The 16,277-nt window shown below is 40.5% G+C and overlaps 1 protein-coding gene across 1 annotated transcript in view; it reads right to left on the bottom strand.

The window, feature by feature from the left end:
- Window positions 1-205: 205 nt before the first annotated feature.
- The window catches only part of VKORC1L1 (vitamin K epoxide reductase complex subunit 1 like 1), a 65,297-nt gene continuing 49,225 nt past the window's right edge, over window positions 206-16,277 (bottom strand). Inside the window, exons 2-3 of the mRNA XM_026515914.4 lie at window positions 7,769-7,878; window positions 206-4,092 (exon numbers count right to left, since the gene is read on the bottom strand). Coding sequence (XP_026371699.1) covers window positions 3,866-4,092; window positions 7,769-7,878 — 337 coding nt within the window. The 3' untranslated portion in view covers window positions 206-3,865. The remainder of the gene's footprint in view (window positions 4,093-7,768; window positions 7,879-16,277) is intronic.

Here is a 16,277-nt window from a genome sequence, read left to right as displayed (position 1 = left end):
CCCATGCCAACTCCAGGAACTAGAATCTCTTAAGAATGTGTTTTCTATAAATTACAAATAATTGAAGGGAAAAAGAACCAACTCAGTACACCTGTAGAAAGAAGTTACAGTGTCAGCCTCAAGGGTAGTTGATGGGGAGACCGGATCGGTTCCAGCTCCTTGTGTGAACCGTAACACTTCCGCGTAAGAAGAATGGCGGCACAGCTTCCACGGTAACGGCTACATTTATTTTATACCAAAAAAGTTATGTGCAACAAATAAACATTCTTACATATTTACATTTGTTTTTACCAGTTAGCAAAACTGTCCTAAATCTCTGATAAAGAATATTTCTATCTATATTAAAGGGGGAAGTCTGCCCAGTGAACTCCACTTTAAATGAATGTTTGCTCTGGAGCTGAAAGCGCTAGTAATAAATATTTTTGATGGAACATACTATACAGATCATACACCTAATACTTAGGCCATGCTTAATACAGTTTTATAACAAAACATTTCACCTTTTCTGGGCTCATTTGTTTAAAAAAAAAAAATTTAACCAAGTCGCCTGGATTCCCACTTCTGCCCCTTCTGTTTTATCGAAGGGGAGAGTTCTCACGGATCAGGACTCATAAGTGCTGCCTAAAATGTCTGAATAGAAATGTTCCACCGATGCTTGCGTGTGGGGGGGAAATACATACGGACAAAGGTTGCATGTTAGGTATTCCTTCCCAAAGAGGTTACCAAAAATGATGGCGGATTTCTTGTTGGCATTTGTCTATTACGAATTTTCAAGACAAGATTTGCCAGCTTTCACTCATGTCGAGCGGTGGGTCCAATCTGTTACGAAGCAGTCGCCGAAGAGAACTCTGCACTTTTGCCGATAATCTTATAAATGAAATACAAGCAAACTAAAGCCAACAAATAGTTATAATTTCACTGGAGTCTTGGTCCTATATGCTACCAAGTAGGGTCCAAAGATCTCTTGTACCAAACGACAGATCTTTGTCTCTGTATGAAAATAGTCAATGCTTTCAACATCTTTAAAAGTAACGGATTGAAAGAGAGGTGACGTACACCAAGTAGAAGGAATTCCTGGCACACAGCTGGTTAAACCTGAGTTATTTCACCAGTTTACCTTCGTGGAAAGCACCTCGCTGCAATGAAAAACTGAACGAAATCCTCCAAACCACCTAGATTCCCTAGAATTTGTCATCTAACCACACTTCTCTTATTTTTTTCAAACGATATGGCTACCAAGTAAATAAGGGGCTTCGCTTGTTACGACTCATTCCGCAAACCAAGAAGCATGGAACTACTGCAAAATCCAGAAATCCAATCCCTACCCTCCCCCCCCGCCCCCCGCCATTTTATTCTTCAGTGTTGATGGCTGGTAATGTTGCAGGGTTTTAAATAGTCATAACAGTCCTCAAATTTTATAGCACGGTGTCTTCTCCTTCTCGGGGTGGAAGAGAGGATGAGCCTACATTCTTCCACCGGGGTCCCGCTGTTTACTGAGATCCTGGCATCACGATGCTGTTACTTCAGGCACCACACCTTCATCGCTCAGTGAGAAAAAAAGGTATTAATTCTACTGGGGTCACAGGAACGTGGCAAAAATTTCTGCACAACTCAAACAGTGGTGTTTTCCCCAAGGCTTATTAGGAGAGCAACGGAAAACCTGGAAGGGTCTGGCTGAACATTTTTTTTTACGTTTTATCATAGTAAGAGTTGAAGACATTTGCAAGAACGCAACATCTAGACAAGCTTTAACCATACTCTGCTGATTGATACAAAATATGATGCAAAACCATTTTAAACTGGGACACGAGGAACTTATTTAGCACAAGCAGTGCTCTATATACCACAGAAGTCCTCACTGTGAGCCACTTCCACCAGCCGCTCGGCAGGACTAGAAGCACCTGCTGCCAGATGCCCTCACTGGACAAGTTCTTCAATGTTAGGACTTGTTGCTCCGTACACACCAGACATCTGATCCAATGCTTTCCGGAGTTCATTAACTACAGAGACAAGAACAATACATACATAATAAAACAGGCATCGGAATATTCACATTCATGGGAGAACATCAGCCTGGAAATCCGAATTCAGCTTTTACAAAACTGGTGAAAACTGGTGGAAAGTTCGTTACAGCTCAGATGTTACACCTGCCTTGGGCCAGAAAAATACATTGCATCAATTAGGACAGTTAGTCGGACACTGCTGCAAGTTGCCGACTCTGTGCGTTACGGTTTACAGAGCAGGGCCCGTCCCCTCCCTTCCAAAAGAAGGCTTGTGAAAGCACTCCAAAGTTACCGGTCTATTTTCAACATAATGATCAATCTAATCAGAAGCAAAAACATTGCTGCTACTTCTCCATCAAAGGAATAAAATGATCATACAGAACCTTTCTAGAGAATAATGCAGGTTTGCTACGTCATGGTGAGAGGAAGGAAGGACACTTCTGCCCAAGTTCAACACACAAAATATTTGGTTTGAGGTTTAAGACAGAAGGCACTTTTAACATTCTGATAGAAGGTGTTAACCATAGAAACATACTGTCACAATTTCATCGGGGTTTATTCACGTCACCTCTAAAACCTAGGCATTTGCGTAGTTTCTAGAAAGCGCAGTGACACCATGAGTGTACTTCACCTTCAGATATTTCTACCTGCACTACTCCCGACTGAGCAAACTGAGCAGCGTGTCGGCCCGAAAACTGACAAATCTAATATTGGCTCTGAAACAATCAAACGAGACATCCGATTAGTGCAGAATGAAACAGGAAATACTACGGAGCTACCCAAGAGCAGCCCTACTCTGGAGCAACTGGGCTTATACTGGTTACTTCAAGGTCCTAATACTGTTTGGTCGCCTGGCACCAATGTTAAGGGAAAATATCTGCATGAAAATTCAGCTACTGTAAGAGACTTTACCTAAAAGTGCCATATTAATGTTTCCAGGTTTCTCAAAGAAATCTAAGCCATTTCCCCATCTTTAGTGTCCCGAAGGCCTTGGACGTGAAGGTCTGGTCACATGACTCATTTTCAAGGTTATAATTAATTGATCCAGTTTTATGACTAGACACAAGCTTGACTTGAAGGTCCAAATTTAGTTTCTTCCTTTCCGAGGAAGGAGATGAAAGGGAACCAGCTACCCTATTATTTTTGCCGTCAGTGCTGGACCCACAGCTGTCAGTACTTCTCACAGGATGCTCTGTATGGACTTACTATTTTCACTATTTCTTCAGTCAACGTTGGGCTGACAATTCTTCATCGCTACACTTCACCTGTACAGTAAGTTCTGCAGGGGATGGAGCCAATATTTCTACCTTTATTTACAAATATCACATAAATGGATTCTAGTTGAATCTACATGTTTAAATCCATCGGCTAAAAACATATTACATATTGTAAACATGGCAATATTTAATACAGGATCTATTCTAAAATATTTTCATGTCATGATCACATTTGTTATACCTGAAATTGAATTTATACACATTAGAGAATTACTAGCAATGGTTGCTCACTTTACAATCAAGGGCAGAGGGCTAGGGCTACATTTTATTATTCCAGAAACATCTTCAAAGTAAAGTTAAAGCTTGTCTTTGATTGGCTCGGCATATCCTTCTTTTTTTTTTCTTTTTTTTTTGTATCCATGTTGAAAATGAAGATTGACACAGAAAATAGCTAGGGCCCCTTCTAATTTACAGGATTTTAAAAAATCAGTTTAAGATTCTTAGGGAAAGCGTCTGTTGTGAAGAATTAAAAAAAAAAAAAACAAAACAAAAAAAACAACAAAAAACCAAAACCAAAAAACTGCTGCAAAATAAACTTAATGGAAAAGGGGACTTCCGACTGTCAGTTCAGAGTCTGTCCGGCTGTCAGTCCTGCTTAGGCTGCAGCTGCCGTTTCCAGGCCTCATTCAAGTAAACTAGTCGTTTGTAGTTGATGATAAGAAGAATGAAGTTCAGCACATATGTGATGACGCAGATGATGCAAAACTCCTTCAGCACAAAGTACAGAATGTAGGCCAGGTACAGAGACCCTACCGCAGACACGATGGACGATGTCATGAGCATTAAAGCTGCAACAGCACTTGCTGTCATGCCTGCAAGAGAGAGAGAGAGAGACACGCGGCTCAGTCAGGCCCTGACGACGGAGAGAGGTCCCTATGAAGAGCTAGCATTCTGTGATCTGCTGCAGTGTTGGGAGCACTGACGTTACCGAGACAGGCCACGAAATCCGGGAACAGAAACTACTGGTCTGTTTTGTTAAGAGTGTGCAGGTCGACTTTGCACACGGAATACCAGCCTGATAGCTGCAGTGTTTTTGATTTGTCAGTATTCCAGGTGCAATATTACTTAGGCCATCAACTAGCCTTAGTTAAGTCACACACAGAAAACAGGCAGTCTTCTGATCGCCTTCTGCGCGAGGCTCATGTGGAAAATCGACAGCCTCGTCGCTCCTAACGGATAAAGGGACGTGAGGGCCGCAACCTTCTCTCCCAAGCAGGACACACGTCCCCTGGCCTTCTCACTGCAGGCTGCCCATTTGTGGGCAGTAAAATGTGCCTTCCCATGTTTAGGTCAAAATTTTCAAAAATCATACAAAGATGATTGTACCAATATGCAGCTGAAGAAGGAGAACACTTGTAATAAACATTTCAGAAAGGGCTCACCCGGGAAGGTAACGGAAACCACGCTTGGCCAGTTGGTCACATGTGGGTCAAACCAGATCAAGAAAAAAGGCAGTTCCATGCGCTAAACCAGGGCTCTCTGATGCTATCTGACATCTTACGTGTATTTGTGTAATTTCCTGTAGCCAACAGTCGTGAGAACGTGTGTGTTTATTCTCAAGGACAAAGGAGACAGCAGAGCATATTAAACCCCCGCCCTCCCAATGACTAATGGACAAAGAGAACAGAAGCAGGAAAAAATAATTGGTGGTAGGAGGTTTGAAGAGGTTAATTAAGGAGCTGAAATCCCCACTGCCGGTCGACAAGAAGCTGCTTGCTGGCTACTTGCCCCCAGGACCGACCGTTCTAGAGCATGACCTTTCATAAGGCTCTTCAGGACTAACATACTGTTGGATTGCCTGTGCCGGCGGCTGGCGGATCCCATCGGCCACCTGCCCTCGTACATAAAGACGGACTGGACCCAGCCGCGCGCACGCGGACAGAACATCTGTGGCAGAGCTGAGTAGCTCAACAGCCAGCAAAGCCTAAGCGGTTTTCGATCTGGCCCTTTACTAAATATCTAAACCTTCAAAAATGAACACGTTAATTTTACTGAGTTAGTTTCAAAATGATATGGACAAGTTATTTACTTTCTCCATGCCAGTCTTTTCCTTAACTTGAGATAATAATATTTTTACCTCCTAATACTGATGTGTGAATTAAAAGAGCTAATAGGTGGGGCACCCGGCTGTCTCAGCCAGTAGAGCTTGTGACTCTTGATCTCAGGGCCGTGAGTTCAAGCCCCATGCTGGGCCTAGAGCTGAATGAATGAATGAATGAATGAATGAATGAATGAATGAATGGCTGAATGAACAAATGAATGAGCTAACAGGTATAAAGCACTTCGAATGCTCCATAAATACCGGCTATTAGTTAACTACTACTGTACCCAACCTGTCCCGATGTAATGTCGCTGGTGGCTTGGGATACAATTCCCCGTGGAATTTACCAGGTGCTGTGACTCTAAGTAAATGATGGTTCGATCAAGCAGTGGCACGTTTTGCAGCTGTGAAGAAGAGTGAAGACACTGGACTGCTAGGGAAATATCACGATGAATTAGGTGAGCAAACAAGAAAAAAAGAGTGTGTAGAACAGTCTGTACGGCATCTGCCTTGTATATTTTAAAAAGGAGACGACAGAGAGGCTAGGTTTGGGCTTCCTTGTACATATGCCTGAAGAAAATACAGCAACAACACGTGGCGACCAGCTGGGGACGAAGGGCAGTAAGAAGCGGGCGGAGGGCGGCAAAGGTCGGGGGCAGGCTTTTCGCCGAACAGCATTTTATATTTTTTTCCTTTGGGACCTCGTTAAAGTATTACCTATGGAAAAATCAAATTAAAAATGCTGTGTCTCAAACAACTTGGAAAGGAGTGAAGATGATGTGCTCTGGAAAACTGTGTTCGATGAGTTCACATGTGCCTTCAATGTGCCTCCTGACATTAAAAATGTTTCATGTGAACACACAGAATGTGAACAAAAGCACATATGATACACACGATTACAAAAATAATATATATATAAGGAAATTCACAAATTAAATCTTATAAATGGAAATTTGTTCCATCTCTATCTCCAAAAATTAACATAGTCAAAAGCGTTTCTTAGGCTATTTTAATTTCGGCTTATACGTTATATTCTTCTTTAGAAATCCAAACAGAACAAATAAATGGAATAAAAAATAAAAGTCTCACTCCTGGCCCCCAAGCACCGGACCCTTTTCTATGTATTTCTATCCATATATATAAACATATACTTCTCTTACACCTATTATACTACACTTCGCTTTTCTCCAAACTATGTCTTGACCTTTCCAGAATATTCATGTAAGACCTGCTTTTTCCTCTAATGGCTACATAGTATTTTCTAGTACGGATGTAACCTAATTTAGTCAACCATTACGTTTTGCTAAGCTACTTTCAATTTGTTGCTATTTTAAACTACACTGCTATGAATATCCGTGTGCGTATTTTTGTATTTCTACAGGATATGGAACTGGGCAAACCTGATAGGAGTATTTAGAAAAATTTAGATTCACAATTTGCCGCAAAACAAATCAAATTCAGCTAGGTAGAAGAGCACAGAACAGCTGGCAGGTAATGGGGTCAAATATTAACAATGGAAACCAAAGGTCAAAAATGGCTGGATTCAACTCAAAAAGTATAAAAAAACTTCTGTACAATCGAAATTCACCAAACTACATAAAAAAGGATAAAGAATGGGTAAAATGTGACAAATATGAAAATGGACTATTATCAGGACCCCAATAACGAAAGTGGCCATGCAAGAATATTAAAGTGATGTGGATTTATAAACTATTAAATTAGAAATTTTACAGAAAACACTTTCAAAAAATGAAGATGGATGAAGCTTCGGGGAAGCCGGACAACTGGGGGAAAAGTCGTTTGGTAATACGTATTAAAGTCCCTTAAAAAAATCTGTGTGTTTTGGCTCATTCTCCCCGTGTTCAGAAACTTATTTTGCAGAACTAATTCAAAGAGGGAGGTGTGTGTGAGGGGCACTTCGAACAAAGTCGATCACTGCAGTGTTATTTAGAACACAAAAAACTTGACACCTTGATATCAACAGTAACAAAACACCGAAGAGAGGAAACAACGTGGAAGGGTTCACATCAAGTTAAGTGGAGAGAGCAGAAGACAATGGACACAGCGGGTGTGGAAAGGTGACGGTATCACGTGCAGTGCCTCCTGTTAATGTTCTCTCAGGGCACATGTTTAAGTAACCACGCCGTGTAGAAACTAATAAGGAAGAAAGTTTCTGGGGAAGACTGTTTGGAATCGTAAGTTCCCTGAACAGGACTGGTTCTTCTGGACGCTACGGGAGGCTGCTGTTCCTGGTTAAACACCGACAGATAACATCATCAACATCTCAGTGAACCAAATTTTCACAACAGAAAAATGTGCTACGAACTAGTGCTTCTATCATTAACATCCTTTTATTTAATATAAAGACATTTCAGGGCAAAGACACAAAGTACTAAAAGTAATATAACAAAACAAACTTATTTTTGTATTGCTGTATAAATACTTACCAAGTAATAACTGTAGTATATAAAATATAAGTCCAAAGACACTGTTTGGCTGGTTTAATACACCATCCTTTCCAAAAATGGAACCCAATAGACCAAATCCTCGACCCCATCTGTAAAATAAGGAAAACCAGTAACCCCATTTTGAGTCTTCCTATTGTTAAAAATGTAAAATTGTCTGAGAATGCCATGCCAATATACCCATCTGAATCTCGAAGTTGCCTATTTCTGATTCTCTTATCCAAAAGGTAGGATTAAAGTATTCTTTTCCTGATGGCATCAGTCTTTGCAGAGGAAGGGCTCTCTCAATTTAAGCCAGGCTTCTCAGCAGCACCAATGACATTTTGGGCTGAAGAATTCTTTGCAGTTGGGGCTGTTCAGTGCGTTACAGGGTGTTAGCAGTAGCCCTGGGCTCTACCCACTAAATGCGAGTAGTAGTCCCCCACCAGTGGTGACAAGTGAAAATGTCTCCAGCCATTGCCAAAGGTCCCCAGGGGGCGAGGGGTGCGCAAAATCTCCCCCAGCTGAAAGCCACTGACTTAAGCTGCCTTATTTCTTCATTCAAAGTATGTGGAGTGAGGGGCGCCTGGGTGGCTCAGTCGCTTGAGCATACGACTCGGTTTTGGCTCAGGTCACGATCTCGTGGGTCGTGGGATTAAGCCCTCTGTCCGGCTCCCCACTCAGCACAGGGTCTGCTTGGGCTTCTCTGCCTCTCCCTCTGCCCTTCCCCCTGCGCGCGCTCTCTCTCTCTCACACACAAATAAGTGAATAAATACACAAATAAATAAATAAAATCACAAAGTATGTGGACTGAAATGTTGCTTCCTGACAAATTTCACCAGGATACGCCATAGGGAACATATCTTAGGAACATATTTTTAAACACAGAACAATACCGGAAACTACGGGTCCTTCCTAGAATCATACCCTCAAGAGTAAAAAACGGATATACAATTTGCTTCATCAGTTTTTATTTGCAATTTAACTTCAATTTTTGCACTTTAACATTTTCAGAATCTTATTTTCCTGTTTTTAAAAAAGATTATTTCTGATTTAATAAAATTTGACTCAAATATCAAACCAACATTTACTTTGGATGAAAACCTTGGAAGGTAACTTTAACTCTGAATGAGAATGGGCTTTTCAAAAATAAGAAGGAAAACACCAGTCATGGTTTTAAGTCCGGAGCGAAGCACTCAGTGAAACCTAAACTTTGGTTTGGAAAACAGACTACCTGAAAACAAGGATATATAAGTGATTCTTTCTTTGTCATACGAGTTTAAGAAAGAGTGAAACCTCTTCATAATGATACTGGGAGGGAAGAGTAACCCCGATTTTACAAGCGAGTGAGAGCCCTGAAGACTTTTATCGTACAGTTAGGCACTCTGAGGAACAGACTCATCGCCACCATACTTGCGCGTTCACATCAAGTACTCATGGTGCGCGTTCTAGGTGCCGGTAACGGCCAAGTGCTGGAATACGGGAGCGAACACGGCAGAAAAGCTGGTGTCCTCGTGGAGCTCTTACTCCGTTTAGGGAGAAGAAGCAGTTGAACATGTAAACCTTCAGAAATGGATGAAACTATTAACAGATATGCAGGAGAAGTGCCGGGGGAGTCATTCTAGACCAGAGCTGCTGAAAAGTTAAAAATTAACACAATCATCTTGGGGTGTCATGAAAATCCAGGTTTTCCTTTAGCAGGTCTCTGGTAGGCCCAAAGATTCTGCATGTCCAAACAAAACAAAAGAAAATGCTTCCAGCTCATGTTTCTGGTCTGAGGATCACACGCTACCACTGCTCTAGAAAGAGAAGCGGTGGAGGGAGCTACTCTAGCTAGATGGCCAGAGACGGCCTTTTTCAGGAACTATATTTTGAATTAAATCCTGAATGATGAAAAGCAGCCAATCTCTTCAGGAATGGCAAGTACAGAGGCCTTGAGGCAGGAATGAGCACTGAGTGGGCAAGAAGGCCAACGAGGCTGACACAGTGATGAGGGAAGAGTGGCAAGAGAATGAGGCACCCAATCATTTATAGCATTTATGGCCTTTTGTAGGCCATGATAAAGAGTCTGAATTTTATTCTAATTGCAATGGGAAGGCATTCAGAGGATTTTATTTTATTTATTTATTTATTTATTTTTAAAGATTTTATTTATTTATTTAACAGAGACAGCCTGCGAGAGAGGGAACACAAGCAGGGGGAGTGGGAGAGGGAGAAGCAGGCTCCCAGCGGAGTAGCCTGATGTGGGGCTCGATCCCAGGACCCCGGGATCACGTCCTGAGCCGAAGGCAGCCGCTTAACGACTGCGCCACCCAGGCGCCCCTCAGTGGGTTTTAAATAGGAGAGTAATATAAGCTTATTTATGATCGCTCTTAACTGTTGTGTGAAAAACAAACTGCAGGAGGGCAAGAGCAGACAGGAAGAAACTATGTGCAATCAAACGTCTTAGCCCTGCTCGTCTGAAGTAGGAATTCAAATGTAAATCACCACCTTTGGCAATGGAAATAACTGGGCATACTGCCAAAATCCTCGTGGGCAAACAGAATTTTCTATATTCCAAGCACTGGTCTGTGTCTAATTATTCACATGGATCACGTCGATGTTTTCCTTGAAAACAATGCAGAAATCCACAAAATAGAACGTTTTATCAAAGTAATACATGCATAAGGTTTAAAAATCAAACAACACTGAAATCTTAACAAAACAAACTAGACATCCCACGCTCCAGCCCTCTCCACACACAGTTCTGACCCCCCAGGAACAACCATCATGCTATCAACCTTTTTCCCTATTTAATTCCACGTTTTTTAAAAGATTTTATTTATTTATTCGAGAGAGCAAGAGAGAGCGACAGCATGAGTGGGGGGAGGAGCAGAGAGCAAGGAAGCAGACTCCCCGCTGAGCAGGGAGCCCAATGCGGGACTGGATCCCAAGACCCTGGGGGTCATGACCTGAGCCGAAGGCAGACGCTTCACCGACTGAGCCACCCAGGTGCCCACTAATTCCACATTTTTAAATAAATATGCTTACATGGCTATTTCTTGATTTCTGAATTTTTTAAAAATTTAAATTCAATTTAGTTAACATATAGTGTATTATTAGTTTCCAGGGTGATTTCTGAATTCTAAGTATCTTACACCTTTCTAATAGGGTAGACCAGGATATTGCTTTAAGAAAACATTGTGGGCCAACCCCTTAGGGTCCCCTCCTTCCTTGGAAGCTTCGTACTATCACTCTGGTATCGTACTATCACTCTGGTATCGGTCAATAAACCTTGGCTTTGCTGCCCCCAAAACAAACAAACAAACAAACAAACAAAACACAACAACAAAAAACACTGTGGCGCGCTTTCACTGTATATCCGCGAAGTTGACAGAGCGTGCACCTATCACCTGCTTCGAAACTGCACTTTCTTGCTTCATTTCCACCTCTACCCACTCGCCACTCAAGGATTACTTTGTTATTTTTTACGGCAACATTTAATGCACAAATCTTAACTTTTCTGTACTTTTGATGAAGGGAACACGTGCATAACCCTGGATACATCTGAGTAGTCCTGGTATACTGATTCTGGAATACTCACCCAATAGTGTGAAGGGGCATTTAAGTACCTTTTACAAACAATCGAACGAACTCTAACACCGTACACAGCTTCCATCTCCCCAGTTAAACTGTTAGTCCCTGCTCATCAATCCAGACTCTTCTTCGCCACAAGCATCAAGTACCTGGCTAGCGAGGCTTGTAGCAATCCAGCTTCAAAACCCAACTTAGCTCTCTGGTCTCCTGGGTCACAGCGCTATGCTATTTCCCTTACGTCATATTAAAAGTTGTGAGATACAATTACTATTCTATGAATACAAGTAATAATGTTTAATAAATTTTGATAAACTCGATGTTAAAAGTGTTAGCAGGCCAAATCACAAGTGAAGTAGACTGGCATTACACATGATTATTTTCCTTGCAAAGGTGAAGAAGATTTTCATAAATGACACTATACTTTAAAACTGCTATGGGTGGTGGAACGGAAAAACCTTTTAGTGAATTTTTTTCAAGATGGAACATTTGAAAATACTGTAGTTTTCCCCCACTTCTAAAAACTATACAGAACTATATGAAATACATTTTATGTGCTAACTTTATTCCTGGCTTTATCTTAGTTTCTAACCATTTTCTCCTCGTCCTGTCTATATTCACAATTCTATTATATTACTTATCCCAGAGCTGCCCCCAAATAATTTATGGAAGGAGTGGGATATTAAGCAATTGAGCAAAAAGAAATGTCTTCCTTTTTTTAATGATGATTTTTGTTGGTCGTTTTTTTATTAAGGTTTTTTTTCATTCCAGTAAACATACAATGTGGTATTAGTTTCAGGTGTACAATATAGTGATTCGACAGTTCTATACATTACTCAGTGCTCATCATAAGGGTGCTCTTTACTCCCCATCACCTATTTCCCCACCATGTCCCCACCTCCCCTCTGGTAACCACCAGTCTGTTCTTTATAATTAAATTGCGTCTGTTTCTTGGTTTGTCTTTCTCCCTTTTTTCCCCCTTTGCTCATTATGTTTTGCTTCTTAAATTTCACATATGAGTGAAATCATATGGTATTTGTCTTCCTCTGACTTATTTCACTTAGACTATACTCTCTAGCTCCAACCATGTCGTTATAAATGGCAAGATTTCATTCTTTTTGATGGCTGAGTAATAGTCCATTGTATATATTATACCACAACTTCTTTATCCATTCATCTATGGATGGACACTTGTGCAGTTTCCATAATTTGGCTATTGTAAATAATGCTGCCATAAACATTGGGTTGCATGTATCCCTTTAAATTAGTGTTTTTGTATTCTTTTTTTTTAAGATTTTATTTATTTGACTTATATAAATATATAAATGTACATTTATATATATTATATTTATATATATAAATTATATAATATATAAATTATTTATATATAAAAATATAAATATCTATATATAATATAAAAATATATGTTATAAATATATAAATATTAAAATATAATAAAATTTGACTTATATTATATAATAATATAAATATTATTGATTGATTGATTGAGAGAGGGAGAACAGGCTCCCCAGTGAGAAGAGAGCCTGATGCGTTGCTCAATCCCAGGACCCTGAGATCATGACCTGAGCCGAAGGCAGATGCTTAACTGAGCCACCCAGGCACCCCAGTGTTTCTGTATTCTTTGGGTAAATATCCAGCAGTGTGATTGCTGGATCATACAGTAGTTTGTTTTGTTTTTTAACATTTTGGGGAGTACCTGGGTGGCTCAGTCAGTTGAGCGTCTGCCTTCAGCCAGGTCATGATCCCAGGGTCCTGGGATCGAGCCCCACATAGGGCTCCCTGCTCAGCAGGGAGTCTGCTCCTCTCTCTGCCCCTCCGCTGCTCATGCTCTCCCTCTCTCAAAAAATTAAATCTTTAAAAAAATAAAGATTTTTAAAATCTATTTTGAGAGAGAGAGAGTGCGCACTTGCATGAGTGGTGGGAGGAGCAGAGGAAGCAGACTCTGTGCTGAGCGTGGAGCCCGATGCAGGGCTTGATCGCATCACCCCGGGAGTCATAACCTGAGCTGAAACCAAGAGTCAGATGCTCAACCTACTGAGCCACCCAGGTGCCTCACGGTAGCTCTATTTTTAACTTTTTGAGGAACCCCCATACTGTTTTCCACAGTGGCTGCACCAGCTTGCATTCCCACCAACCGTGCAAGAGGGTTCCTTGTCCCCCACATCCTCACCAAAAGTTCTTTTTTTTTTTTTTAAAGATTTTATTTATTTATTTGACAGAGATAGAGACAGCCAGCGAGAGAGGGAACACAAGCAGGGGGAGTGGGAGAGGAAGAAGCAGGCTCATAGCGGAGGAGCCTGATGTGGGGCTCGATCCCATAACGCCAGGATCACGCCCTGAGCCGAAGGCAGACGCTCAACCGCTGTGCCACCCAGGCGCCCCCCAAAAGTTGTTTCTTGTTTTTGTTTTAGCCATTCGGACAGGTGTGCGGTGATCTCTCATTGCAGTTTTGATTTGCGTGTCCCTGATGAGCGATGTTTAGCGGCCTTTCATGTGTCTGTTGGCCATCTGTATGTCTTCTTTGGAGAATTGTCTATTCATGTCTTCTGCCCAGTTTTTAATTGGATTATTTGTTCCTTGGGTGTTGAATTTTACAAGTTCTTTATATATTTTGCATACCAACCATTTATTGGATACATAACGTGCAAATATCTTCTCTCATTCTGTAGGTTGCCTTTTAGTTTTCTTGACTCCTTTGCTGTGCAGAAGCTTTTTATTTTGATGAAGTTCCCAATAGTTTATTTTTTGCTTTTATTTCCCTTGCCTTAGGAGACATATCATTGGCCATGGCCAATATCAGAGAAATTACTGCCTGTGCTCTCTTCTAAGATTATGGTTTCAGGTCTCATATTTGAGTCTTTAACCCACTTTGAATTGATTTTTATGTATGGTGTTAGAAAGTGGTCCAGTTTCATTCTTTTGCAGGTAGCTGTCCGGTTTTCCCAACAGCATTTGTTGAAGAAACTTTTCCCCATTTTATATTCTTTCTTCCTTTGTCAAAGACTGACCACGTAATTGTGGGTTTATTTCTGGGTTTTCTATTCTGTTCCACTGATCTATGTGTCTAATCTAGTACCATACTGTTTTGGATACTACAGCTTTGTAATACAACTTGAAGTCTGGAATTGTGATATACCTCCAGTTTTTTCTTTTTCAAGATTGCTTTGGCTATTCGGGGTCTTTTGTGGTTCCATACAAATTTTAGGATTTAAAAAAAAAATTATTTACTTGAGAGAGATAGAGTGCAAGCCGGGGCGGGAGGGACAGAGGCAGAGGGAGAGAGAATCCCAAGCAGATTCCCTGCTCAGTGCGGAGCCTGACTTGGGGCTCTATCTCACGACCCTGAGATCATGATCTGAGCTGAAACGGAGGCCGGGTGCTAAACAGACTGAGCCACCCAGGTGCCCCTAGGATTGTCTATTCTATTTCTGTCAAAAATGATCTGAGTATTTTGACAGGGATTGCATTAAATGTGTAGATTGCTTTGGGTAGCATAGACATTGTAACAATATTTGTTCTTCCAATCCATGAGCATGGAATGTCTTTCCATTTCTTTGTGTCCTCTTTAATTTCTTTCATCAGTGTTTTCTAGTTTTCAAAGTACGGGTCGTTCACCTCTTTGGTTAGGTTTAATCCTGGGGACCTTATTTTTGGTGCCACTGTAAATGGGACTGATTCTTCAATGTCTCTTTCTGCTGCTTCATTATTGGTGTATAGAAATGTAACAGATTTGTGTACATTGATTTCGTATCCTGCAACTTATTGAATTCATATAGCATTTCTAGCAGTTTCCTGGTGGAGGGAGTCTTTCAGGTTTTCTATATAGAGTATCATGTCATCTGTAAATAGTGAAAGTTTTACTTCTTCCTTGCTGATACGGATGACTTTTTTTTTATTCTTTTTGATGTCTGATTGCTGTGGCTAGGACTTCCAGTACTATGTTGAATAAAAGTGGTGAGAGTGGACATCCCTGTCTTGTTCCTGATCATAAAGCTCTCAGTTTTTCCCTACTGAGGATGATAAGAGCTGTGGGTTTTTCATAGATGGCCTTTATTACATTGAGGTATGTTGCCTCTACACCTGCTTTGTTGAGGGTTTATATCATGAATGGATTTTGTAAGGAAATATCTTCTTAAAGTAATAGGCATTTATACAGATGCTCATTCTGCTTCAGGACAGTACCATCAGCGAAATAATTATGCAAAAGAGAGTTTCTTTCATCTTGGATTCTAAAAAAAGGTTCATCTTTGACCCACATAATAGCTTCCTTGAATATTTTGTGTTTGGGGCATAAACAACCAGCACTACTTCCCTACGGTATAAAGGAGAAATCATTCAAAGGTTTCTAAACACTCCTATTTTTGCCAGAAACAACAAATATGAAAGTCAACAGTTCTCCAACTCTGGTCTTATAGGTCCCTGAGGATAAATCTAAGACATTATTTGCTTCTTTCATTCATTCCCCCCTAAGTGTATAAGGAAGTTTTCCAAAGGCTACATACGAGACATGTAATAATGCAACAGACTGAAATGCAGGGGTTGATATGAGAATCTAACAGTCTTCAATTTCAGCAGACATTAAAGAGATTTGTGCAGAGAGAAAACACTACTCTGTGTGTGTGTGCATGTGTGTGTGTTTGGGAAAAGTTATTTTTTATAAAAATATTTTGTTAACATGTAATGGGACTTACTATTATTTTTAAAGGAATGAATATATTTACATAATTTAACTAATTTCTCAGTTTTTAATTTTTAATTTCTGTTTAATATAGTAAACACCAAAGATGTAACACACATAAATAAAAACAACTTGGGGTTCTCAATAATTATTAAAGTATAAAGGAGTCCTGAGATCAAATAGTTTGAAAATCACAGCTTTCAACCAATTTCCCAATAAAATACATCACAGTTCAGACAA

Source organism: Ursus arctos, unplaced genomic scaffold (genome assembly GCF_023065955.2).
Source record: "Ursus arctos isolate Adak ecotype North America unplaced genomic scaffold, UrsArc2.0 scaffold_2, whole genome shotgun sequence".
NCBI classification, from domain to species: Eukaryota; Metazoa; Chordata; class Mammalia; order Carnivora; family Ursidae; genus Ursus; species Ursus arctos.
The sequence above is the reverse complement of the archived record's forward strand: the minus strand, read 5'-3'. Positions and strand labels throughout refer to the sequence as shown.